This window comes from Ailuropoda melanoleuca, chromosome 6 (assembly GCF_002007445.2).
Source record: "Ailuropoda melanoleuca isolate Jingjing chromosome 6, ASM200744v2, whole genome shotgun sequence".
Lineage (NCBI taxonomy): Eukaryota > Metazoa > Chordata > Mammalia > Carnivora > Ursidae > Ailuropoda > Ailuropoda melanoleuca.
In genome coordinates, this window is record NC_048223.1 from 104610745 (window position 1) to 104637757 (window position 27013).

The 27013-nt window shown below is 53.2% G+C and overlaps 1 protein-coding gene across 7 annotated transcripts in view; it reads right to left on the bottom strand.

Moving 5' to 3' along the window:
• The window catches only part of SH3PXD2A (SH3 and PX domains 2A), a 232944-nt gene that overhangs the window by 105002 nt on the left and 100929 nt on the right, over window positions 1–27013 (bottom strand). For all 7 annotated transcript variants that reach the window (XM_034663218.1, XM_034663217.1, XM_034663219.1 and 4 more), the window contains 2 exons: window positions 11969–12045; window positions 3413–3504 (listed from right to left, as the gene is read on the bottom strand). In XM_034663218.1, coding sequence (XP_034519109.1) covers window positions 3413–3504; window positions 11969–12045 — 169 coding nt within the window. The remainder of the gene's footprint in view (window positions 1–3412; window positions 3505–11968; window positions 12046–27013) is intronic.

Here is a 27013-nt window from a genome sequence, read left to right on the forward strand (position 1 = left end):
AGGATGTGCTGAGTGGATGGCGGGCTGTGAAGGGAAGGGATGACTCTGCTGGGGTTGGGGCTGGCACAGCAGCAGTCCATGTCAGTGTTAGTCGTGGGGGGGTGGCAGGAGCTGTCCTCCTGGGGTGGCTGCATGAAGACGGGGCGCCACCATGGCTGCTCTGGGTCAGGCTCCCCTGAAGTGTCCATCTATAGGAACGTGCTTTCTGTGTGGGGCCGGTGGTGTAGAGCAGGGCTAGCAGTTCAGAAGAAGACCCTGCTCTCTCCCACAGAAGCCAGTGAGCGGCCTGGGATCAAAGCTGAGGGGCTCGGGCCTGCTCCACCTCCCCCATCAAGGCTGGGCTGCCACAGCCTTGCCTTCCCAGCAGGATGCAAAAGGGACCCACGCCACCCCCCCAGGCCCTGTGAACCCCTGCAGGGCCCCTGCAGCAGCACACTTGAAAGAGGCAGGGGGTTATGTGCAAAATTCCAATTAAATCCACAGGCTTTGATAATTTGATAAGCCGCTCTACAGTCGCCCCTGAGTCAAAGTACACTGTTAGTTGATCCTGTGTTTATGTTTCAGGATGAAGGGGGAGGTGCACTGGGCAGGGAAGGTGCCGGCAGCTCTGAGAGAGGGGGGTGCAGGCCCTTTGGGATAAATCGTCAGCCTGTCAGGCCAGGGTCACCTACAGGTCTGGGCTCTTACGGCAAGCACGCCGTGGTCTGGAACACGAGTCTCTCTCAGCAGCTCCTGGGAGCTGAGCGGGGCCAGGGAGGAGAAGCCCTTCAGAACCGTCTGTCCACAGCTAACCCTACTTCCTCAGGTCTGTCTTGTGCTGGAGGGCTTCCTGGTCGCAGGCCACCTCTTGCCAGACCAGCTGTGAACCAGCCCAGGTGGCTGGTAGCACCTCGAGAAAGAGGTGGATGACCCCGCTGCCATGGTGACTTGGGGGCAAACGCTTTATGACCCCCGCCCCCCGCAAAAGCCAGGCTGTGATCTGCAGGGGAGAGTGTGCACTAAGCCGCGTTCCATTCTGTTCTAAAACCTTCCATGAACAAAACTACTGAGCACTTCCCTATGGCCAACAGCATTGACTAGGCTGTCTTCATTCACTTATTATCTCTGTCAGCCCTCTTGACCCTTCCGTGAGTCCCACGTTATCATGTGTTAGGGATGGGAAAACAGAAACACAGAGAAGTTGAGCCAAAGGCCAGAGATCACAGCCTTGAGTGGCAGGCCCTGACCCCAGAGCCTGGCTCTGCAAAGCCATGCCCACCGCCTCACCAATGCACCACTGTCTCCCCACGCTTGGTTAGCATCACTCAGAGGGCCTTCTGGAGATGGGCAAAAGGCTAACCTATTGCCATGAGTGCGTAGCTAGAGAGGTGAAACCGGACCGGTTTATTTCGCTGACGGGCAGAGAACAGGGCTAGGGGCACGAATCAAAGGCAGGGTCAGTGACTTCGCGGCGATGCACTGCAACTTCACCCGACAGCAATGACCCCTCTCCCCTCCAGTGGGCTCGTGATCCCATGGGACTTCAGTGATGATCGCCTGGGGAAGGACATCTCTTCTCTCCCCATGGAAGGAAGGAGACCAGAAAAGGAAGGGGAGGCTGTGAGAGACCATCACAGGAGATGGACCAGGGACACTGCTGGGGTCTCAGGAGCCTTCCCCTGTCCTGGGAGAAGGAGCATGGGGTTGGGGGGGGGAGGAAGAAGAGGGACACAGACAGGCGTCAGGACCACAGTCCCGCTGAGCCCTTCCAAACCAGGGAGGCAGGTGGGAGCAGTGGAAAGAGTACGCGCCTCTGTATGAACCTGAAGAATCTGGGTTCAAGTCCGGGCTCCTGCTGTGAGCCCCTGTTTCCTTATCTGTGATGTGGGGATAAGAATATACAACTCTTCTCTCATGAGCCTGACCATAGTAGGTACAGTGAGAGCAACGCTTCTCCCTCTGGTGAGAACACACATTTCTATCTAGTTTTGTTGTTTATGGAGCTCTTGCCAGCCCTCATGCCCTCTGAGTTTCAGATAACCCCTGGAGGTAGCAAGAACATGGATTCATCACTATTTTCTTTTTTACAGATGAGGGAAATAAAGCTGAGGGAAGCCACAGGAGTGATCTCGAGGCTGTGTGGCTAATAAGGAGCAGAGCTGGGGTGTGAACTTAGCCATTCTCTGTAGCTTTCAACGAGTCTACCTTGTGGACCAGTCACTGATGAGTTTCTGATGGTTTGCAGCATTTGCTCATTTCTTAAGCCCATGGCAGCCATCGGAGAGATGGCGAGCCTCTGGGCTGGGTAGGTTTTTCTCCCCCAAAGGGCCCAGGCCATTTTAGGCTCTCGATCTTCCAGTATAAGTGAAAAGAGCAGGGCCCCTTTCGGCAGGGCTGCCATGTATGGGTGTGCAGACCGTGCACTTTACAATCCCCATGGGCACGGTTCACAGGGCAGTGAATGGTGCCCTTAGAGCCACGCAGTGCACACCCTTGTCTTCAGGCTTCTCCTCCCCATCACCAGATGGCCTCTGGCCTCTTCCCACGTGTCCCAGACTGTTCCTCTGTACTATTCTTTCCCTTCCCCCTGGAGTACCCGCCTCATTTGCCTCTCTGCCACCCATCCTGGTACTTTAAGATTTTAGGGGAAAAGAGATATTGAGTGAGGTGATCTAGTAGCATCCCCCCAGTCCTCCCCCCACCCTCTCCCCCAGCCAACACTCTTCTCTGCCTGCCCTCTTCTGCTCATCAGCTCCTGGTGGGAACCAGAGTTTTGTGTCCACTGAGAACCTAGTCTGGTGAGGGAACTGTTCTGAGCAAGAGAGGGTGGCCCTCACCATGGAGTTTGGTCACATGTGTGAGAAACCAGCATGACCGGGTAGACCATCTTGACCACCAGACCCAGGGCATCGTGATTCCAGAGAGTAGAGACACCTGCTTGGTTGCTCATTTCTCCCCAAACAGGGAAATACTAGCCAGCACTGGGCCTCTAGGAATCAAAGATTTGGGTTTGAGCCTCCTGCCTGTCCCATATCCAACCAGCTGTGTGACTTTGGGAAGATCACCTCACCTCACTGGGCCTCAGTTTCCTCCTCTGTAAACACAGCTACTAATGACTGTTGACCCTGGACATTTGAACAGAGGCACCATCATACTTTCTCTTACCTCATCTGCTCCTTACAGTCACCTGTGAGCTAGAAAGAGTGTGCAGGAAAACCTGCTCCCCAAATGCAGAGACACCCTTCCTTCCCAGCCCTGGGGTCAAGGGGAAATGAGGAGCAAGCTTTGGCAATAAAAGCCTGGGGAATAACGGTGCATACACCTTTCGCCCATCCCTCCCTTTCCTTGTGTCTCCACATCCTAGCCTCTCCAGGCTGCCCTCTGCTTCAGGCACACCTCAAAGCACACAGAAGAGGCCTGAGCTGCCACTTACTCTTTCGGAGGGTTGACATCCTCTGGTCGGGCCTCAAAGAACCGAAAGACTTCATCACACTGTGAAATGTGGGGAGGCAGCCGGACAAGTGCCTGTGGAAAGACAGGAAGAAAGGGCATTAGGTCTGAGGAAAACCCAAAGCAGGGTCACCTTGGGCTGACAGTGATGGCAGAGGCTCAAGGACAGTGCCATGGACGACACAGTCAACCAGCCAGCTGCCCACCTAACCAGACAACTCATCAACAAATCAACTAATCCACTAGCTCACAAAACAGCTCTCCCTCCATCCCATCTACTAGCCAACCAGCCAATTAATCCACTAACCAACTCATCAATAAAAAGAACTCATTGGTCAGCCCCAATGAATCTATCAACCATCCAGCCAACAATTCAACCAACCAACCATTCAACAAGCCAGTTCGCCAACTAAACAACCAGCCAACCAAGCAAAAAACAATGCCCATCGATCCCTAGGTCTCAGGGCTCTCAGGAGCTGGTCATTCTGTGTGAACCCTGAAAGAATTCTCTCCTGGCCACAGAGGAAGTCCAAGATCCTTAGCCTGACAACCCAAGGTCTTATTCTACCAGCGTCATCTCCCACTAGCCACACTCCAGACACACCAGAGAGTCACCGTCCCTAAATACTGACTGCACAATTAATTGTTTAATGCCAAGCAGATAATTCTAGCAAGGACAACAGGGGACTGTGGCAGAATCCGATGGGACCTAAGATGATTGGCGGGGGAGGGGGGTTGGTTTGGAAAGACTCTTTGATGCTGAGACGAAAAGATGGTCACCGTGTGGGGATAACTGTCCAGGTAGGAGCATGGGCCAGCTGTGAGCTTGTCATCCAGGGAGGCCTGAGAGTCTGCTGCTGGAAAGTGAGGGGTGACAGCCAGAGGTGGTCAGAGCTCTCGCTGCTCACCAGCGCATACTCTATACCTCAGAGCCTGGGGCACCCGGGACCCCTGACCCGCCCAACATGGAGGGAGGGGGAGCGTGAGACCAGGTGAAGCCCTGCTCCTGGCTGCTCCATTCCGTATGCAGAGAAGATACTGGAATGATTCTTTAGTACAAACAAACAGGAGAGGTTGCTGCCAAAGCAGGGCTGAAGGCCAGGACCAAGGGAACTCTGGGATAGAGCCAGGATATGGGAGAGGAAAATTTGGGACTGTGGGGATTGCGAAGGACTGCTCATGAGGAGGCCAGTGGTCAGCAGAACAGGAGACGGTCACGTGCCTGTGCCTCTCCAGCCCCCTTCATCAGGGCTGCTTCAGGCGCCATGACCCGATCTGGCAGCTCCCCTGTACCGAGCGCGCTGGGGCCTCCATGTGCGGAGTCACTGGGAACCTCATGATGGTTCTCTTGAGGGCAGATCTCATCCTTACGTTACGGATAAGGAGGTAGAGGCTCAGAGAGGCCACATGGCCTCTGTCAAGGCTGGGAAAGAACTTGCTAGAAGGTAAGCGCCATGCAGTCGGGAGTCTGTTCTGTTGCCTACGTGTCCCCAGATCCTAAAAGAGTGCCTGGCACCGAGCAGGCAGGCAACAAGCATTTGCTCAAACAAATGAATGAAGAAGGGTTTTGCTGGGCAAGAGCCCAATATACAATATCAGTGGGATGTGATAATGGGGCAAAAGAAAAAAAAATGCACACGTGGTCTTTGGCTGCAAGGAGAGAAGTCTAGTGTCAAGGAAGAGGGAAGCAATTGTTCAGTTCTTCTCTGAGCTGGTCAGGTAACCATGCAGGTGTGGCACTGAACACCAGAAATCCCACCATGGTCCTTTCTGATGTCATACCCGCACATGGGCAAGATGAGACAAGACCCAACCGGAGCCGGTAAAACGACACTATGCTACTCACAGCTGTTCTTTCTAGAGCCCATGGCTTTCCAAGAGTCTCTAACACATCCCATCCCCACGAACGGCCAGGAAACAGAAAAGAAGGGAAATGAACATTTAATGGGCAACTACTGTGTTCCAGACACCATCCTGGGCCCCTTGACCCCAATCATCTGACAAACAGTGAGGGCTTTTCAGTGTGTGTCTGACATGGGGCTCTGCCAGGGGTCACGGGGATGAGTCAGACACAGCCTCTGCCCCTGCAAAGGCACGTCTGAGGACGTGTTGCTGGATGTAGACATTCTGTCCTGGAGGCAGACATCCTTGCCTCTGTTTATGACGGGGACACTGAGGCTATTGTGCTAACATGCAGAACGAAAGCCTGGGCTCAGCCGGTAGAATGGGTACAAACTGCCCCCACAGCGTCCCGGTTTTCATGTAACCTACATGGCATGTGCTGTTTTCTCCCCCCCGGAAGGGTGAGGGAAAAGGAAAAGAAAGATTGAGAAAGGAGAGAGAAAGAGGAAGATAGAGACAGAAGAGAGACGGAGAGAGGTAAAGAGACAGAGACAGGTAGAGAGACAGATGAAGAGACAGATATACAGAGACAGACAGACAGGGACAGAGGGGAAATCAGGCCTGTGCGCAGCAAGGGCCCCTGGGAGAACCTAAAGGCTGGGCTGGGCAGGCAGGCAGGACGCAGGAGGGAAACCGTGACCGGGGACCCAGGCTGCATGCAGACCCGCTGCCAGGCTGACCGCCCTGAAAGGAAGAGGGAAGGGAGCCAGGGCAGGCTCCCCGCCCCCACCCCGCTGAGCGCACTGCCACCCACCCGCGGCGCAGGCCCTGGCTGGCCAAGGGCTCGCGCAGCCCCAGCAGTGAACACAGGGGCTCTTCATGCCGACAGAGACCGGCATTCCGGCGCAGAGGACGTGTGGGCCGTGAGGGCCTCAGACAAAGAGGCCTTTCGGTCGAACCGCCATGGCATCTTTATTTAACAGAAAGCCCTGAAGGCAGCCGCATTGAGGGCTCATCCCGACTTCAGGCTGACGAGAGGCTCTCCGCTCACGGCGGCTTCCATGAGCGCCGCCGACAAGCCCAGCTCTGGCCAAAATCGTTTGGCAGGAGAGCTCGATGCCGAGCAGTCAGTCCCTGGGGCCTGGGCCGGTGACAACTGCCAGAGCTGGGGAGCCCCCCAGTCCAGCCGTTCTGAGAGGAGCAGGTGGGGGCCATACATGGGTATTTCCAAGGACACCACCCAGGCCTAAAAGTCTGCCATTGGACATTCAGGATTTCTGCCGTGGGGTGGTTAAGTCAGGGCCTCAGGGCCAGCCAAACACGGGTTTGAGTCCTGGGTCTACCATTCATGGGCTGTGTGATGCTGAATGTGCTTGCCCTCTCTGAGTTCAGCACAATGCGTTCGATATGGCATCTATCAGTTAGGAGGCTAAATGAGATCATGACAAGGAGGAACCCAGCACAGTGCCTGGCATTGAGTAAACACTCTGGAAATTTTAGTTGTTGTACTACTGTCTTTGTTGTCATTATTTTCTAGGTGAGTGCAGCGATACATACTAGAAAGAACACTGGAAAGGGAGTCAGGAGACCTCAATTCTATGGGGTGCCTGGGTGGCTCAGTCATTAAGCATCTGCCTTTGGCTCAGGTCGTGATCCCAAGGTCCTGGGATCGAGCCCCACGTCGGGGTCCCTGCTCAGCGGGAAGCCTGCTTCTCCCTCTCCCACTCCCCCTGCTCGTGTTCCTTCTCTTGCTGTGTCTCTCTGTCAAATAAATAAATAAAAATCTTAAAAAAAAAAAAAAAAGGAGACCTCAATTCTAGTTCCAATCCTGCCCCTATATACTTGCTACGTGAACTCACCTCACCTCTCTGGTTGTCATTTCTTACAGGATAAAGTTGACTAGCTCTGGAATCTCACACTATTTTATGGAGCACCTGTTTGATGAGGTAAAATGAGTTCTGTGGGCACATGTGAAATGATGCCTTGTAGATGCCCACCTTGGTCTTGGAGCTCACCATGTTCATTAGTATAGCAAAGGCTCTGAGAAGTCCTGCAGGGAAGAAACCTATAGAGCTTTGTTTAGGTCAGCATTTATTAATAACCATGACATGCTGGGGGACTGACCCATTTAATCATCGCATTAACATCACATACCCATCTCATAGGGTATGACAATGATTCCAATTTTACAGAAGAAGCAAATAAAGCACAGAGAGGTTAAGTAATTTCTCAAGGCCACACAGCTAGTAAGGAAGATTTTCAATTAGGCCATCTGAGTCCAGAGCCTGTGCCCCGTCTCATCTACTGATCTGTACTGCCTCCAGCACTACCCACAGGTCTCTGATTGTGGAGCAGGTCCTCCAACAGTTCCTACTGACAGCCCATCGAACACAACTGGGACAAATCCAGGCTACAGACATTCTGAAACTTCTTCCAGCTCTAACAGCCCCTGACTCCAGCATTGCAAACAGCACCACTATGAGTGAATTCAGTGTCTGACCTATCATTCAGTCTGACTGAGCCTTTCAATTCAGGTTAGGTGGGAAGAGCTGGAATGAGCACGACCTCCTAGCTCTCAGCATCTAGGGAGGGGGCATTGCCCCATGGGGCTGCTTAGAGTATGCAGGCCCTGTCCCATGACAGTTGAGCTGACTTCAGTCCCTTTCTGACCTTGCCATTCTGTGGTCCAGGGGGGTCCATGAGCTGGCTGAGAGCAGATCTGGAAAAACAAGGCAAGGGAAGGAGCCGAGGGCAGTGGGTACCTAGGGCTGGGGTCCCTCAGCCAGGTGAAGAGGTGCTGACAAGCCACCCAGGTTTGCCATCAGCCAGTCCTTCCAGTGCCCCCCTTCCCAGGCCTAACCTGCCCTGAGGTCTCTAGCTCCTGGCCTGCCCCACACCATTTTCTGGGAGCCAGTGACATGGGCCACCATTTGCACAGTGTCATCATTCTAGAAGACGCAGATTCAGATTAAGAGAGAGGGTGGCTGCATTGTGTGCTTCTGAGACCTCCACCCAGATGCGGCTGGCACAACCTGTGGGGGGCCCAGGCAGACTGTCCTCAGCCCTTCCTCAAAACGACCCCCCTCCATGAAGGCCACCCCTCTGGGTAGGTCTGTCCAAGGACAAAAAAGTTTTACATCTGGCTAAACAATTATGGATCAGTATTTGCTCTATGCCTCAGTCTCCCCATCAGCAACACTCCTGGCCCACGTCAGCCTTTAGCATGAGGGCCACAAGAACAGTCGGTCACCCTGTATCTAGGCCTGAGTATAACAGGAAGCCATGCTGCTTCTTCAAGGAGTGTGTTTCGGTTGGGACATGAACCTTTCTCTTTATTTAGGCGAGAGCCAACGATGGGTCATGCATGGTGGGAGGGAAATGCCTGGGACTAAGTACCACCACCCCGAAATAGTCTCAGTTTTCAAATCTGGGAAGTGGGGATAAAAAATGAATGAGTATGGGAGATGTGGAGGGTGGGGGGAGTTCCTTACCCCTTCAGGGCTGACCCCCCTCTCCCAGTCTGACTACAACCAACCCCTCCTCCCTCCCACAAAGTAAGCCATTGATCCTGAAAGCAAGTCTATCTTGGACAGCAAAATAATAGAAGCAATCTCAGCTTTTTTTTTGGGGGGGGGGAATCTAGCTGCATGCACCAGGAAATGGAGACTTGTATAAATGTCATTACCATGGCAAAGAGTGAGTTGATCATTCTCAAACACTCTCTCTCACTGCCCCCCACCCACCCCCTGCCCCAGGATATTTATTTTACCCCACAGACAAACACTGCAAACATGTATTTCACACACAGGAACGGGGTAAATGGAGTCACTTATAAAACTGTTAGTCCGAGCCCCTAAAGTATAGCTCACGCTTGTTAGTGAGATGAAAGTCTTCGACTTTTTGAGGCCACAGAACCATTAAATATTAACCGCATAACCATGTTGTCCATTAAATTAATTTATGGAGTTAAAGAAATGGCTTTGGAACCCCTCTTGATAGACACCCAGCCCTCAAGTGCCACATAAAACAATCAGCCGGCTGGTGCTCAGTAAATGTTCCGTGACGCTCATCCAAACTGCTCCATCTATGTTTAAAATTAACACTGAGATTTGGGCTGTGAAACCACCTTTGGGCAGAGGGACTGGCTGGCCAGCGAGGGCAGGGAGCCGAAGTCTGGGGAGGTCTACCGCACGGTCAGACTTTCCACGTCTGATTCCTGGCAGAGGAGCGGGCTGCTCTGGGCTGCCAGCATCACAATCTTGGGTGCATTTGAACCCCCAGCAAAGCCCGGGCCGGGAGACCACACTGTCTAGCAGTCCGAGGAAGATGCTGGCCAGCCAAGCAGGGCTGCAGTTGCAGGGTATTGGAAATAAAAACCCCAGAGGTTCTTGGCAGTGCATCCAAGGACAGACACGGACAAGGGAAGGGCTGGCCATGAAGCAGATGGCACATGGCTCTGACCATGGAATTCACAGAGGGGGCCAGTGATATTGAGTGAAAACTTGGATCCTGAGTGGCCGTAGATGGGACCATCAGGAGGCAGAGCTGTGACGTGCGATGCTGGGTTGGCGGTGGTAAGGATTGTTTCTGGCTTATCCCTAATGACCATTCCAAGGTCATTCCAAGGTCATTCCAAGATCTCCAACAATCAGACCACAGATCCCAGCTTTCTAGTTCAGCAGAATTAAAGGTCACTTCTGCGCTGACCTGACCCCCTGCCATTCGCAGAGTAAATTATAGCCTGGGAGACGGCCGGCTGTGTGCTGAAGCCCTGCCGTTGCTCCTTGTGGCTGGCTCTGAGCAGCTCTTGTCTGTGCTAATCAGGTTAGGAGGCCCGCCTCTTGCAGACCCCACTTAAACGGCGCCCCCGGCCACCAGCAGCACCACTAGGGCCCCAGAGCCCCCCTGAATCTCATCCTGATTCAGGAGTCCTGTTCAAAGCCTGATCCCCAGAGATAAGATGTTATCGGTTTCCTCCTCCGGATGGCCCAGGACACACGACTGCAGATGCCTGGGCTCACCTGCCTCGAGGCCGATGAGAGCCATAAATCCCCAGCTGGGAGAGGCCTCCCCCGCCCTCCGCCCCCTCCTCCAGGGGCTGTGCCCATTTACTTAACTCCTTGGGAAAGGAATAAAGAGAAATAAAAGCTGGAGCGGCAGCCACCAATTGAACTGGAAATGGCAAATGCCTTTTAAAGAGAAAAATGAACACTGATCCGAAGAAGAGGAGCTTCTCGAGTAAGGGAACTCATCACTGGGAATTCTTCTTAGGTTAAGGCAGAAAATGTGACCAAGTATAATCGGCACGGTCACAAAATTGAAACTTGGGTTAATGGAGATTCTGTGGGTGCGCTCGTCTTCCTATCGGCCTGGGAACATCCATTAATACAGTTAGCAACTTGCTTCTTATTTAAACATTTTTATTGTTTTTGAATCATAAAGTATTAGTGCATAAAGGGACCCTGCGGCCACAACTCTGTGTAGGGACAGAGCATTTGAGAAGCAACAAACACTGTGATACACATTCTCCCGTCCAGCCCCCTTCAGGAGCCCTGTGAGGGAGTCGTCTTTACCCTATTTTACAGATGAAGGAACCTGGGGCTCAGAGAGGGAGACTAGCTTGCCCAGAGTCACAGAGCCAGTGGGGGGCAGTGGGATTCGATCCCAGCTCTTCCCACTCTAACACCAGCTCTTGCAACCAAAGATGATCCCACACTTGCCTCTCCTCAAGACTCTTGAGTCAGACTCCACAGCGGGTTTCATTTAACTAAGAAATCCTATCTCCATGAAAGCCAGTGGTAACGTTAACTTGTTTATGCCTTGTAGTAATAATAATCAAAAGCTGGTGTCGACTGAATGCCTTCCCTGTGCCGGATGCTTGCTGGCACCTGGCCTGTGTCCATTCCTTTCCTCCCCACGACTCCCTTCTGTGGAGTTCCTGTTCTCCTCCCTCTCACACAGATGTGGAAACTGAGGCTCTGGGAAGGTAAGTAACTTGCCCAAGTTCTCAGCGCTAATGAGGCAGCCTCGCCATCCAGAGGCCACGTGCCAAGGCCACTGGAGTAGGAGCCTGTCATTTGCACTGGAGGGATCCCGGGCTCTAGTCAAAGTGGAAGGACAAATGGGCTCTTCTTCGTGACGTTGCTGTCACTCTGCCATCTCTTCTTCGGCATTGGCTGTTTTCATGCGTGTGTGTGTGTGTGTGTGTGTGTGAGCACTTGCACGGGTAAAAATGTGTACACAAACATTTGTAACCATCAGGACTTCTGTGAATAAACAAATATGCATTTCAGAGGTTTCAGATGCTATTGAACTCAGAATTGATTCTGACAGTTCGGGTTCCAAAAGGAATTCAAAGCAACAGCTCTCCTGTGTCCAGCAAAATGTCACATACAGAACATCCCGTCAGCAGGAGACCCCTTAACCGAGCTCCCAAGCCGGTGGAAATGATTTAAAATAGCATTTTGTAAACATGGGCACGTCCCGAAAGAAGTGTAGTCTCAGCTGTGATCCCAAGGCCCTTGGGCCCCAGAGGGTGGCCCAGTCAGGAGAGACCCCTCCCCGAGGGACACTCAGACCCACCGCCCTGGCCCAGAAATGCCAGGCATCAGGATGCACCTGCCAGACCACAGCAAAAGGTTTTGTACAGACAGACTCTCTGGCAGAGGACCAGCCCTTCCCCTACCACCACCCTTACCCGGCAGTACTCGTCGATGGGCTTCAGCCTCTTCACGGCTACGTCCCGGATGTGGCTTCTCCGGAAGAGGATTTTGCCTGGAAGAGAGACGCTTGTGAGCCGGGTGATTCTGGGGAAAGCTGCCATGGGACCCCGGCCTTCTGCCCTCTCATTCCCCTCTCCCTCGGCTTCTCAGCCTGGCAGCTGGCCCCCGAGTGCCACCACCTCTGCCCCCTTTCAAGAAAACAAGAGAGGAGCAGTCACCTCTCCCAGGGGGCAGGAGGCGCCCGAGGCTGAGGGCCCAGGACCTCTGGGGCACAGGCGCAGCCTCAGAGGCTGCCATCTTGGCCAAATCACCTTGTCTGGGTCTGATGGCAGGATCGATGGCCTGGCGTGGGCGCGGCTCCCGAGTGACCTCACAAATTAATACAAAGGACGGCCCAACCCACATGCTGTGTTTTGTTCTCAGGCCCTTCCCTCCTTGAGAAATCGGCATTCATTCCTGCCAGCCAGGCAGGAATTCCTATTCTTAGTTTAGGTGGGTGGCTATTTCCAGGGCGGGCACGGGCCAACGCCAGGGGAGCACGGCTGCCCCAGCCTGCCTTCCTCCAGCCTCTCTGCACACACAGCCTCCAAGCAGTCTGGGCTGTGGTGCAGACGGGCTGGTACACCCCTCTGCAGGTGTGGGGGGGCTTACAGGACATGCCAGCCCCTCAAACCTTCCCAGAAGGCTCTTCTGAGCTAGCCGAATTCAATTTCAACAACTAGATCAACGCATAGTCCTTTTCAGCTGGTTCAATTTAGAATGTGAAGTCCTTGGTCTGACTCTCAAGTCCTAACACAGCTGACATGTCTGTGCCCAGCGGCCATCAACGTCTAGGTCAATGCCTCCCTTTTAGAAGGCCTTCCTTGATTGGCCAAGCTGGCAGTAATCTCCCGCTTTCCAGAACATCCACACACGTTGTCCATTCCTAAGGTATGAGCCCCATTCTGCCGTGTGTGACAGATATATGAGAACCTCCTTCCGTCCGGGGCCTGGCTGACACATCTTAGAACCCACATAGCTTGACAAGTGGTAAAGTGCTGAGCCTGTAGTTGTAATAGGCATCTGTTGTCCCTGTCTGTCCGATTTCCCTCTGGAGAGCCTCCCTCCTCCATTCCCAGTCCTTGTGGTTCAACGGGGCTAACCACACTCCCTGGCAACAAGGGCAGGCATGTGACCCAGCCCAGCCAACCAGGGTCGGTGATTGGCTCAGAGATGGGCAGGGGACCCAAACTGGGCCAGGGAGGGTCAGCCCTGAGACTTCTGCTGGAGCCCTTTCTTTCCCACAGTTGCTGAGGTGGCAGGATGAAAGCCTGGAGCTTCTCGTGGCCATCTTTATTATTGCCTGAGAAGGAAACCTACTGAGAGAAAGGAGCCGCGTCTGGAACAAAGTAGGTGCTCAGTTAATGTTTCCTGAATGGTTGAAAGCAGACCAAAGAGATGACGAAGGGCAGATTCCTTTGACAACATTTGAGCAGCGGGACATAGCTGTTCCGAACCCAAGGTCTACCTGGTACTTGTCACATGTATAAAACAAAAAAAAATTACCTTTTATTGAAACTAATTGGAGATGGATTTTTATCACTTGCATTAAAGGAGTTCTAATTAAGATCACTGCCATTGCATGTGAACACGTGTGGTTGACTGCACGTCAGTTCACTAGAGCCCCTTCTATCGAGGCCCAGGGGAGGTACTAAGCATTGTCTTGCTTTAGGTTGTTTCCCAGATGCAGACCCAACGACGAGGCGTGTCAGTGGCTTATTTGGAAGCCGTTCCAGAAGATCCGAGGAGGAGAGGAGAGGAAGGCAGGGAAGGGAAGGAAGTACTCCCAAGCCAGTTAATCAGCATGGGGAGCTACAGCTCAGGTCCACCGGGGAACTCCAGGGGACAGAACAGCCGATAGCTCAGGGGTACCCCGACTGAGGGCGAGGAGCATTTATCACCAGCTCCCAGCTCGTGAACGTCGGAGAGCGTCACATCCCTGGCACTTTGGCCAAGTAGGTTTGCAAGGCTAGAACAAAGCCCCCGGCTGTTCCCATGAGCAGCCTTTGGAGACAGAGGTGAAGGGTAGGGGACCTGGGGGTGGGCGCTGAAAGCAGCTGCTGTAGCCTGAGCTCCCTGTCACCTGAGGACTGGTCACCAGCCCTGCTCCAGTCAGACAGCAGAGCAGCCACCTTGTCCTCTCATGGGTGACCTGCTTCCCACTGATGTCTCTCATCCCCCTGCATCGGGTGTGACCAGCTCCGTCCTCCCCTTGTCGCCACACACTCCACTCAGCACAGGCTTTGCCTACAGCAGGCGCCCCCCAGGTATCTGCTGGTCCATTCACTTTCCTCTCGTGGACTGTCCCTCCCTTGCTCTCTGAAGCCAGGCTGACGGGCCATCTCCCCATCAGAGGCACGATACTCTGCAGACTGGACAATGTCACCGAGATAAATTGGCTCTGCCACGTGTGCTCCTTTTGAGAGGAGATAAAACATGATTTATCAAGACACTGGAGACGGCCTCTCTTCCTTGGGGAAAGATGTCACAGACTTGGTATTCCTGGCCTCTTTGCCTCCTACCCTTTTTTGGTTGCCTGTCGCCTTAGTGCCCGCAGGCCGCGGGAGCCTATGCGCACGGCCGTGGGGACGGCGTGTGAAATAGCATGCAGCGGGAGGAGACCCGCTCTCCGGCCTGACCAGAGACAGGCAGCCCTGGGCGGGCTTTCTGAGCCCTCGACCTGAGCCTCCTTCGTCGAGAGCTGGAGGCTCCCCCGGCCCAGGGATGCCCGTGGCCACACGGCATCTCACAGGAACCAGAAGAGTTCATCTGAGCAGCGAGGAAAGCGAAGGAGAGACTGAGGCCCACAGACCTGGCTCTGCCCTGTGCCCCTCCTGAGATGAAACATGCCTTATCCATTCTCCAAAAATAGCACTTCTGTCCTTCCCCATGCTGGTGGGGGACAGAAAGCAAAGGAGGTAGATGGACTCCAGTCCTTCCCATGCTGGCGGGGGACAGAAAGGAAAGGAGGCACATGGGAGATCAACTGCCTCCCTTTCCAATGCCCCATCTCAAGGCTGACCCAACCTCTGAGTTTGGTGTCCCTGAGATGTGGGGCTAGATACACAGATCACAGAAGACCCGATCCCGTTGCAGCAGACCCAGCAGAAAACTAACAGTTATGGGACGATTAAGGCCTCCATAAGGTGCAGAAGGCTGGGAGAAGGGAGGGATGGGGGTGGGAGAGGTGGGGAGATAGGTGCAAGGTCTCCCTGCCCACACTGGTACGGCACCCCCCTCCTGCCCCTCTCACCCACCCCCTGCAAGAGTGGCCGCCCTGCCTCTGCGCCGGACACCTTTCACGCCCTCCACAAGGCCCATGGGTCTGTTGCTCAGGTGCAAAGTCAGAGAAGTTCTGTACAAGCCATTTCCCGGCTGCTTTTTTGGAATCCCAACAGGGCTTCTCTCCTCCCCACTGAAATCCTGACAGGAGCAACGTTTTCTTTTCTTGGGGCTTTGGCACAGGCAGCAGAGGGCAGGAAGGGGGAAGAGGGAGGGAAGATCTGGAAGGGATTCTACGGTCTGGACTTCTCCGTTAGGAATCCAAACCGCACTCAGAAAGTCACACCGGGGACTGTATTAAAAGGTAGAGAGAAAAAGAGGAGGAGGAGGAAAATCCCCATTAAGGAAGCTGAGACCACAGGGCATTAAAGGCCTCTTGTAAATGTAATTCAGCCCATTCACAGGTCCTGCCAGAGTCTTCAAAGCCACGCAGATGCTGCCCTAGAAATATGATAAAGCATCATAAGGAAGATTACACACGGGCATGAAACAGACCTCAGCACATAACTCATTCCTGAAAGTGGAGAAGAAAGCTGTCAAGCCTGACGGGGTCCAAGCACATAAGTGTAGGTCCCTCCTGCTGCTGCTGTGGGCTGGGCTGAGAAGGGGGGACAAGAGGAAGAAGCAGGGGCCTCAGCAGGAGTCCTGGGTTCAGTCCTGCCTGGGCCACAGGCTGGCTGTGTGACCCTGAAGTGGGTTCCGCCTCTGCATTCTCATCTGGAGATGCAAGGGCTGCTCCCTCCAGAGGTCCTACGATGTATACAGCAGGGGTGGTGGAATTGAGAGGGGCAGAGGAAGAGGGAGACAAGTGGTAATAGAAGCCAAGTGCTTTCTTTGTGCCCAGCATGTGCTAAGAGCTTTCCGTTAGATTCTCTTGCTTAATCCTCATGACTATGAAGCAAGCACTTTTTAAAAAAGATTTTTTTTATTTATTTGACAGAAAGAGCGAGCGAGAGAGCACGAGTAGGGGGAGTGGCAGAGGGAGAGGGAGAAGCAGACTCCTATTGAGCAGAGAGCCTGACACAGGGCTCGATCCCAGGACCCTGGGGTCATGACCTGAGCTGACGGCAGGCACTTAACCGACTGAGCTACTCAGGCGCCCCACAAGTATTTTTATTATCCCTCCTTTGCACAGGAGATGGTGGCTCAGAGAGGACTTGTCCGAAGTCACACAGCTATTAAGTGGCTGAGATTTCGACCTGGGATCTTGGAGCTCACATAGTAAGGGGGAGAGAAGGCAATGTGTCCAGAGTTCTTTGGGGTCCGATCAAGTAGGTCCTTGAGAGCCATGGTGAGGACTTGGGATTTTATTCTGTGTGATGGGAGCGTTATCAACATCTCCCCCTGCTAGGGGCCATGCTGTGGTCTGGGGAACAGCTGCCTTGGGGGCTGACTGAGAACTGTGTAAGCAATAACCATGGATGGTGGGAAATGCCATGGCGTACCACGTACAGACAGTCCTCCTGAGGTCTCTGCCTATTCCAGACAAGCGAACCAGTGAACAGATCAACAAAGTGGGAAGGAGAAGGGACCCAGTATCTAGTGGACTCTGGAAAGAAAGAGCTCCCTGAAACAGCACACCTCCCTGTCCTTCCTGTCCCTCGCCCCTGCTCTGGTTGGGCAGGTGTCAGCCACAAGTCAGTGGGCATTGCCTGGCAGAGGTCGATCTCTGTCCCAGTCTCCAGTGTGGCCACTTTGGGCCAGGACACACAGATGGGGCCTCGACTCAGGAAGGTCCCCATGCGTGGGGGGCAGAGGTATTTCTTCCTCCCGCCCAGGATACCAGGCACATAATGAGGCATCTCCGTGGTACCTGATGGGTCTTAGTAATTGGCATTTGCTTCTAGAGAATGAATTGTTCCGTTAGCCAGGGCACTGGCTAGAAGGAAAGGACTCGCCTCGGGGCCTCTTTCGGTCTGTTCAAGCTGATCTGTTCTTGGCAGCCTCTCCTCTTCAAGCTCGCAGTGTGCATGTGTGCATGTATACTTCCTCGAACAAGCTCCTCTTCCTTGCTTTCCCTGCCATCCGGAATGCCATCTATCTGCCCATCAAGAACAAGACAGATGCGGACCCTGCTCTCAAGGAGCTTACATTTGAACCGGGGAGGGGATATGCATGGAAGGGATACCGAATACAATTTTCCTGTCTAGTAAGTAGCATGTGACACATGTGTCTCTCCTACCTCTAAAAGAGAATAAAACAGGGTAATGGGGAGGGGCATCCCTGGGGTGGCAGGGGGAGAATTCGGCTAGTGGTCAGGGAACTTTGGTGGAGAATTTGAGGAGGAGAGGAAGCTAGTTATGCAAAGCTCTGGGGCGCTCAGCCAGAGGCAACCACAAGATGAAGCTGAAAGACAGAAAAGGAGCCATGTACTGGTTGTGTAAGCCATAGAAAGGAGTTTGGGTTTTTTTTGAAGCACCTTGGGCCTCCTTCCCCATCCCAAGTTCTCCGCCGTGAAGCCTTCCTTGATTGCCTGCCTTTGCCCTCCTTTGCCAGCCTCCGGGACCCTCTGGCAGTCACCTCACTCTTGCCTCCCATCTCCTGCTGTCACAGAGAATTTGTCAGGGAGTCACCATCCCAGGGCCCCCTCTTACCTTCCCAGGGGGCTCCCTGGTACAAAGGCCACCCCGACCCCCCAGGGCACAGATGGTCCCAACCCTCTCCCTTCGGGGCAGCCCAAAGAGCCTGGAGCATCACAGGGGATTGGCCTAAGAAGCAGGGGAGGCCACAGCAGGGCCCAGAGGCCCCAGACCACATGGTGCAGAGACCTCGTTCTCCACAAGCAACACTCCTACTCATCTAATTGGATCTGAGGACAGAAAGGGAAGGGGGTGCATTAGCCTCCCCGGGCGGCTAGAACAAATTACCATAGGGTGGGTGGCTGAAAACAACAGGAATTTACTCTCTCCCAGTTCTGAGGCCAGAAGCCTGCAAACGTGGGCAAGGCACCCCCGGAGGTGCTAGGGGACAATCCACCCTCCACTCTTGCAGCTTTGGTGGCTGCGGTGCTCCTCGGCTTGTGGCACCGTCACTCTCATCTCTGCCTCTGTCTTCATGTGCCCCCCCTGCCCCGTCCATGTCTCAGACCTCCCTCTGCCTTTCTCCCATAAGGACACCTGGCTTTGGGTTCATGTCTGCCCTCAATTCAGGATAATCTCATCTCTAGATCATTAACTTAATTACATCCGCAAAGACCCTTTTTCCATGAGGTCATATTCACAGGTTTGGGGATTTGGATGTGGACATATCTTCTGGGGGGCCATAGAGCTGGCCTGACATGTGACAGTCTTGTATCCCTGGATTGCAGTTGCCCTGAAGGCAGGGATGACTTTCTATCCTCCCTTTGTTCCTGGCAATCCCTGGCACAGAGCTGGGTGCCATGAATGTGGGTGCTGCCTGATGCCCTCAGGAGGGTCAGAGGATTGTCTGGAGAGAGTGCTTCAAGGGTCTCTGGAGCCCAACAGGGGACAGGCAAGCTGTGTGGATCAGAAAGTAAGTGGGGGCAGCGGGGGGGGGGTCCTCTCTGGCTCTGCTGGCTGATGTGGCATCCGGGAGAGTCTCTTCTTTACAAAACCAACTTGGGGAGAGAAGGTGTGAAGGTCACTAGAGGAACTTTCCCACCCTTGCAAAAAATGACATGCATGTATGCTCATAGCGTGTGCTATGGTCTAAATGCCTGAGCCCCTCAAAATTCATGTTGAAATCCTAATGCTCACTGTGATGGTATTGGGGTGGAGCCTTGGTGGGGGTGGTGAGGTGAGATGGGAGGCAGAGCCCTCACAAATGGGATTAGTGCTGTCATGAAAGACACCCCACAGAGGATACAGTCAGAAATTGGCAACCAGAAAGAGAACCCTCACCAGACCATGCTGGCACCCTGATCTTGGACTTCCAGCTTGAGAACCGACAGAAATAAATTTCCATTGTTTATCAGTCACCCAGTGTGTGCTTTTTTGTTATAGCAGCCCGGCCAGACTAAGACAGCCATACTAAGACAGCACTGCCTGTGGAGGGGGAAGGAATAATTAGCTTCCACCCCCACAGCTCTGGCTCCCAGTCGATTGGGGCAGGCGGTGGGGGGGGTTTGCCCATCAGCATCTCTAGTGCAGTGCCCTGAGCTTCTTTTGAGGGACAATCCCTCCTTCCCGCTCAGTCTGTCTGATTTTAGTGAGTTTCATCTCACCCCAAACTCCTGGCATTACCCATCAGGACAGTCCAGCCATGGGCATGTGACCCAAGCTGGTCCAAGGAGAATCAGCCCAGGACTTCCGCTGGAACCACCAGAAAGAGAAGTACTCTTTCTCCAGGGGCTGCTAACTCAGACACTGCAGACCCCAAGTTTCCAGAAAGTATCTTTGCAAATCTCTGTCACCATTTGGGGAAAGCTTGTCTGAGTAGCCAGAGAAGAAAGCAAAGCTAGGAACTAGAGAGACACACGATTTGGTCACCTGTATCTAGCCATGCCTGAAACCATTACCCCTGAAGTTTTCAGTTATCTGAGTCAATGCATTGCCCCGATTTTTCTTAAACTAGATTGAGATGGGCCTAGTTCTTGTCACGTATAGGTTCCTGACTAGTACATCTGGCCCTGCCACATACTGTTGTGTGATGTGGGACCAGTCACAAGCTATTGGAATCTGTTTCCTCAAATGGCAAAATGGGCATCGTAATGCCTAACTCAGGATTATTGTGAGGCATCAATGAACCCATGTACAAAATCACTGAACACGGAGCCCAGCCCATAATAACCATTGAGCAAATGGGATCTCTTACGAGCCGACAATTCCAGGTCAAGTAGGTGGTGTAGCGTGGGGGTGGGGGTACAACCTGGCCCCACCCACCCGCTCACCGGCCTGTGGGATGTGAGCACCACAGTGTTTCCCCAGCACCCTCCATCACCCGTCTTCCCCACCCAAGGCCAAACACTGGCTCCCTTCAGCCTGCAGCCACCTTTCCTGATTCAAACCCGCCCCCTAAAAACACTGTCTCCCACGCAGCTCCCATTTCTTTCCTCTGGGACGCTCTTCCGTCAGCCCAATTCAAAGAGCCCGGCACAGAACACTGAGAGGCAGCGATTACTCACGCCACCCGCCCACCTGGGGGCGCTAGGGTGACTCAGCAGGTGAGCCTCCCCTGGGGCACTCTCGGCCCCCTCCCCCACACACTCGGGGAAAACAGACTCGCAAAAATCCACCCAGGTTTGCCACGGATGGAAATCTTTACTCTCTTGCAGCCCCAGCATGCTTACGGTAAGACCCTTCACGTTCAGGAGAGGAAAATGACCTCCAAATTCTGGTCTGGAGGTTCCCACTCCCAGGGCAGAGCCAGGCATAAGGCAACACAGTCTTTCATTCCCCCGTCCTCAGTGGGGCCAGGTGGGATTTATGGGTATCTGCTAGAAGAAAGCACCTAGTCCTGGCATAGCCGAGGTTTTAATTCGTCTCTACTGAATCAAACGGAATTGAAGTCGTTTTGAGCAGCCTTACAGAGCAATCCACGATCAGAACAATTTTTTCCTTTCTTTAAAAAAAAGCCACACTTTTTTTGGAAGTATAATATACATACAGAAAAGTGCACTCTTATATGTATATAGCTCAATGAATTTCACGAACAGAACCCACCCTCGGTAACCAGCGCCCAGGCCAAGAAACAGAGAATCGGGTGAACCCCAGAAGACCTTGATTGCACCCGCGCAGATTTTAGGTGGGGTTTGTTAGCACTTCTGTCCTGGCACGGATGTTAGACTCTGGAGTGCGTGATATACGTTGCAGAGAAGGGCCACTAACACAGTTATTGTTTTAGTAATATTTACTTTCACTTTCTCCAGGCTTATTTAAAAATACATGCTTTATGATTTGATTCAAGTTGCAGCAAATTTAAGTTCAGAGTGAGTCTGGATCCTTGGAATGAAGTCCCTTTTCTATGAAATGTGAACACTTTTATTAATTGTTGTGAATAGGGGGTAGATGCTTACCTACAGTGTAAGCTTCGGGAAGAGCTGTGTTCACAGAAACAAAACCCCTGAATTTGTCAACTTGTTCTGCCTCATTTGGGAGAATGCCCAGGCATGGTCTTTAGCCCTGATATGGACTGGAGATCCTTCATTAGCTATATGATCTTACTTTGGGCCACATGCTGCCAGACAAGACCAGCTCAGGTCTTATGAATCCCCTGTAAGGTAGGGATTCCCAGTAAATATCAGATCAAGGAAGGATGTTGGCCCTGACAGCACCATGCGTAGGCGCGGCAGGCAGGCTGGCCCAGCCCAACCCTGGGACATAGAGCATTGTGGTTGACCTCCCATGTGCCCCTTAGCCCCAGGGAAGGGAGAGGCTTTGGGATTCAATACAACAGTACTTCAGGTGGGCACACTGAGGACAAATGCCACTTGGGTGCCATTGGGGTTCCTTAAGGCACAGGCTGTGGTCTCACTCACAGCTCAGCTTGGACGGGGCTGAGCACAGCCTGGGGGTGCTTGGTAAACCTGTGTAATACCTACACTAATGGTGGGCTGGGTGGCAAAGGCCAAGAGCACTGACCTTCTCGGCCATGGTCACGCTAGTCTGATTTCACCTTCCAGATTTCACCTTTCCATTCTTGGTCCACTGTGAAGGTTTTAAAAAAAATAAAATAGGGGCGTCTGGGTGGCACAGCGGTTAAGCGTCTGCCTTCGGCTCAGGGCGTGATCCCGGCATTATGGGATCGAGCCCCTCATCAGGCTTCTCCGCTATGTGCCTGCTTCTTCCTCTCCCACTCCCCCTGCTTGTGTTCCCTCTCTCGCTGGCTGTCTCTATCTCTGTCGAATAAATAAATAAAATCTTTAAAAAAAATTAAAATTAAAATTAAAAAAAATTAAAAAATAAAATAAAAATAAAAATCTAGTGCCATTCAGTTGCCAGCATGGGATGAGAGGGTGAGTTGCAGAGTTGAGAGGCCCGGGGCCTTTCAAACCCCCGTGTCCTGCGTACATTAACCGGCCTGGGCATCAGCCTTCTCATATGCCGGGTGGGATTACAGAGCTGAGACAGGGACTGGAGGCACACAGCTGCGCACACAGGAGGGGTCTGACGCCAAGTGCCTGTTGTCACAGAGAAGGGTGAGGCCCCATCACTCCGTGTTTGGCCAACAGCCCATGGTGACCTTTTGCCTCTCTGACTCCCAGTCCATTTTCTACCCAGTAGCCCAAATAACATTCTTAAGATGAAACCTTTGCTTAAACCTTTCAGTGCCTTCCCAGGGCACTGAGCGCAAAATCAGAACTCCTTCCTGTAGCCGGAATGGCCCTGCAGGGTCTGACTCACACCTCCCTCTGCCATCTGGTCTTCTCCTGCCAGCCACGCTGGGCTTCAGTGAGGGCCACAGACCTGCCACCTCGGGGCCTGTGTGCATGCTGTCCCCTCTCCTGGGACACAGTCCCCCCGGCTCTTGGCACAGATAAGGCCTTCCATACTTCAGATCATCGCTTGGGGAGGCCTCGGCAGGCCCCTCCGAGTGAGGGGGGTGCTCTCTATCTTTCTCAGAGCCCTGGACTGTCTCCTTCCCAGAATTCACTGAGATTTGTAATGCTCTTACCTCTTTGTATGATCGTTTACTAGCATCCTCAGGGCCCAGCACAAGGACTGGTGCACAGAGGCCCCAGTGGATGTTTACTGAATGGATAAGTGTGTGTTGACACCCTCTCGCTCTCGACTGTCTGTCTCATTTATACACACAAACACACACACAAGAGGGGACTAGTAAACGTAGCTCACTCTGCACGTGCTGGGGGCTGCTGGCCCAGACCCGGGCTGCAGCAGGGATGGGCTCGCCCTCCAGCACCCAGACAGAGCGAGGCCAGAGAGTGTGGCTACTCAGAGCCCAGCATCGGGGCCAAGCTGTCCCCACCGTGTGGATGTGGGTGTGGCGGGCGTGGTGGGCAGTGGCTCACAGCCTCTCTGTGAGAGCCGCAGAATAAAAGGCCCCATTCAGCCCCTGCAGCCTCAGCTCCTCCCTGCCAGGGGAGGCTGCCCTCAGGAAAGGGGACGGTGGGACGCTGGGCAGAGCTTTCCGGCGGCCTCTCCCTGTGGCCTGGCCCACAGCAGGGGCCAGTGGTGGGGGGCAGGCCAGGGATACAGGGCCTCTGGGGCACAGAGACACAACAGAAAAGGCCCAGCCAGCTGAGGAGGCTGTGGGCAGGCAGGGGCAGTCCTGGTTCCAAGGGTGATGCTGAAAGACACCGTTGACTTCTGATGGTCTGTACAGAGGAAAATCCCCAGGATGTGGAGGCCCATTGGAAAGCGGCCCCTCAACCACAGGCCTGGCTGTGCCAGCTGGAGGGAAGTTTGCCTGACTCCCTCTGGGTGGACGCAGTCCCCCAAAGCCTGCTTTTCTTGAGCTTTGGCTCTGTTGGCAGAACTGAGCCCAGACAGTCAACCCTCTTCAGCAATCTCCCAGCAACACTTTCTGTGGTTTCCCCCGCTCCCGCAAGGGTGGTGAGGATAATACGAGTAATCCGTAACATCGCTGAGTACTTGGTGTGTGCCAAGCACTGTGCTGTGTATTTTATATTTGTTCTTTTATTTGATCTTCGTTACCACCTATGATCTAGGTACTGGGATCCACTGTCATTCTCATTCTATGGCTGGGGAAATTGAAGGTCAGAAAAGGGACCCAAGTGACCTGCCCAAGGTCACAAAGCTAGTAGGTGGCAGGGCTGGAATTTAATGTGCCGTGGCCTTTCTCTAGGCCACCTGGAAGTGCCTAGGCACTTAATGGTTTTGCTCTATTCCTTCTTTTCTCGGTACCTTTTCTCTGTGTATCCGGTTGGCCTGCCTCCCCCCAGAGCTACATCTCATGTAGTCACCCACCCCCAACCCCATGAGCATGGTCAGCGAGCACCACTCACTCCCTCACTCACTTGCTAGTAATCCAGCCTTCCCAAATGCAGGCGCTGGGCCTGGGGGCTGGGCTGTGATGACACCCAATGCGGACGCGGCGCAGGCCTCGCAGAGTATGCCGTCTGTGTGACCCGTTACATCGGGGACACACAGGAGGGAGGACAGGCCTAAAAAGTGGTAGGAATGAGCCAGGGCAAGGGAAGTGGAGAGAATGTCCCAGAAGGAGGGAAGAGCCTGAGCAAAGGTCCAGAGATAATAGAACCCAGCTAAAGTAAAGTGAATGGGTTGGGAGGTTACGGGGTGTGGGTGGCAAATACTAGAAGATATCGAATGGGTGACAGGGGTTTGACCACACAGAGTAACGCAGAGCCATTCAAGTTGTATTATTTCAGAAATACCCCAAGTTCCTGAACCGTCAAGGCCAAGGACCACAGTTTTTACCTGGGGGGACACAGGTACCATCAGCTCCTTCTGAAGTACTTCTCCCTCAAGTCTTAGCCCTGAGGGTCAGAGGATGGGGGACACACTTGGGCCTAGTCCCTGGTTGGGCACACACAGCACGAGCTCAAGCCTGTGTTCTCACCAGTGTCGACGCCCACCACAGTCCACATGGATCCTGGGGTTAAAACCAGGAGATACTGGAGGTCATCATGTCCAGCCCCCTCACTCTCTGAGGTCAAGACTGAGCTCACCCAACTTCACACAGCCAGTTAGTTAGCAGCCAGGCTGGCACTCGGCAGGGCACTGGGGCTGGCGGCCTGGTTCTGGGGTAGATTTTGCGGCTTTTGCACCTACAAGTTACGTTCCCCAGGGCCCCCAACCCAGCTGTATTTCCTAATTTCTACCCCAATCCTAACCCCACAACAAGAGCTGCCACCATCGGCACCATTTCAGAGGAGCCTGTGGGAGTCGGCCTCCAAGGCAGCCCCTGGTGACACATACCTGAGTCCCTCGCCTCACACAGTCCCCTCCCATGCCCTACAGGGCTGACCCGTGGAGCAGCAGGACACTGGAGAAATGACAGGGTGACTCTAAGACTAGGTTATAAGAGATACCACAGCCCCCTTCCTGTCTTGCTCTGAGATCACTCACGTTACAGGAAGCCGGCCGCCATGGTGCGAGGACACCCAAGCACCTTATGGAGAGGTCCACATGGCAAGGACCGGAGGCCTCCTGCCAGAAGCCAGCACCCATCTGCCAGCCATCTGAGCGAGCCCAGTGAGTCCCCAGTTATGCCTTGTGCAAACATTTGGACTGTTCCTTCATAGGAGATCCTGAATCAAAACCGTGCAGTTAAGCTGCTCCTGAATTCCTGGCCTACAGAAACACTGAGATAATAAATGTCCGCTGTTGTTTTAAGCTGCTAAATTTGGGGGGTAATTTGTTACATAGCAGTAGGTAACTGACACGCCCTGCTCCCCCTGCCGTGCTCATGAGAGAGCCCCTGGGTTACCTGAATCAGAGATATTCGGGGTGTCGGTTACAAACGCAGATTCCTGGGATTTACCCCGATCCCCTGAGTTAGAATGGAATGGAATGGTGGGGGGCAGGGTGAGAACCTGCATTTTTCATAAAGCCCCTCTCGTGATTCCCATGCACCTCTGAAGCTGAGAAGTACTGAATCACTCTAACTCCCCTCAGGATCTGAAGAGGCTCAGAGAGCTGCTGGGATGGTCCTTGCCACACCCCTAAGCCAAGGCACGCCTGGTCCTAGAATCAGCACTAGACTCCCGGCTCAGTGCTCTTTCTACTTATTTCCTCCTTTGTCCATTTCAGATTGCTTTCTGAGAGGAGTGAGCTTTCTTTTCTTTTTCTCTTATTTATATTTACAGTGCACACAGCGAAATGCTACACAATTATTTGTCTATGTAAGAGCTAGCCCGGCTTGCAAAAAGCTTTGCTGGCACTAAGCAAAATGTGGATGTAAAGCTAAAAAGGATATGGGGGATGAGGCTCTGCAGAGGGGCTGGTGCCGCTGCAGAACCTTGCGTCAGAATGAGCTACTTTCTACCCACCAAGTTGCATCAGCTCCAGGCATTCCTCCCCGGCAAACAAAATGCAGTGTGTCTAAGGCAGAAACCACGGATGACGACAAGGAGGGAGTGTACTGAGCTCCTGTCACCCCAGTAGGTAAGAATAAAAACCCCACTTTCATTTTACAGCATTTGGGGCTTAGAAAGAACTCCTACACAATCTTACTACATTACCCTGACGCATTCAGGCTTTCACTCGACACAATTGCGAGCAGCTACTATGTGCCAGGTAACACGCCAGGTGCAGGGGACCTATGGATTGGTTTCTTTATTTCATAAACATTTATATATGTTTACTGTGTGTCAGGCACTGGCTGAAGCCCTTTGAAAATATTAACTCACTTAATCCTTACAACAGCTCCACAAAGTAGATGCCATTATTGTCCCCATTTTACAAGGAAATTGACATACACAGAGGTTGAGTCACTTTCCCAAGGTCAAACAGTTAGTAGGGGGCAAAATAGGGATTGGAACCCAGGCAGTCTGGCACAGACTCCACCCTCTTAACTAAGATAAAATAAGGCATGGTTCATGTTCTTCAAAACTCCGGTGTTTAGGGCGCCTGGGTGGTTCAGTTGGATAAGCACCTGACTCTTGATTTTGGCTCAGGTCGTGATCTCAGGGTTGTGAGATAGAGTCCCATGTTGGGCTCCATGCTGGGCGTGGAGTCTGCTTAAGATTCTCTCCCTCTCCCTTTGCCCCTATGCACACCTCTTTCTTTAAAACAAAAACAAAAACAAAAAGGCCAAAACTCCAGTTTTTAAATCCCCATGACCACAGAGGAAAAGGT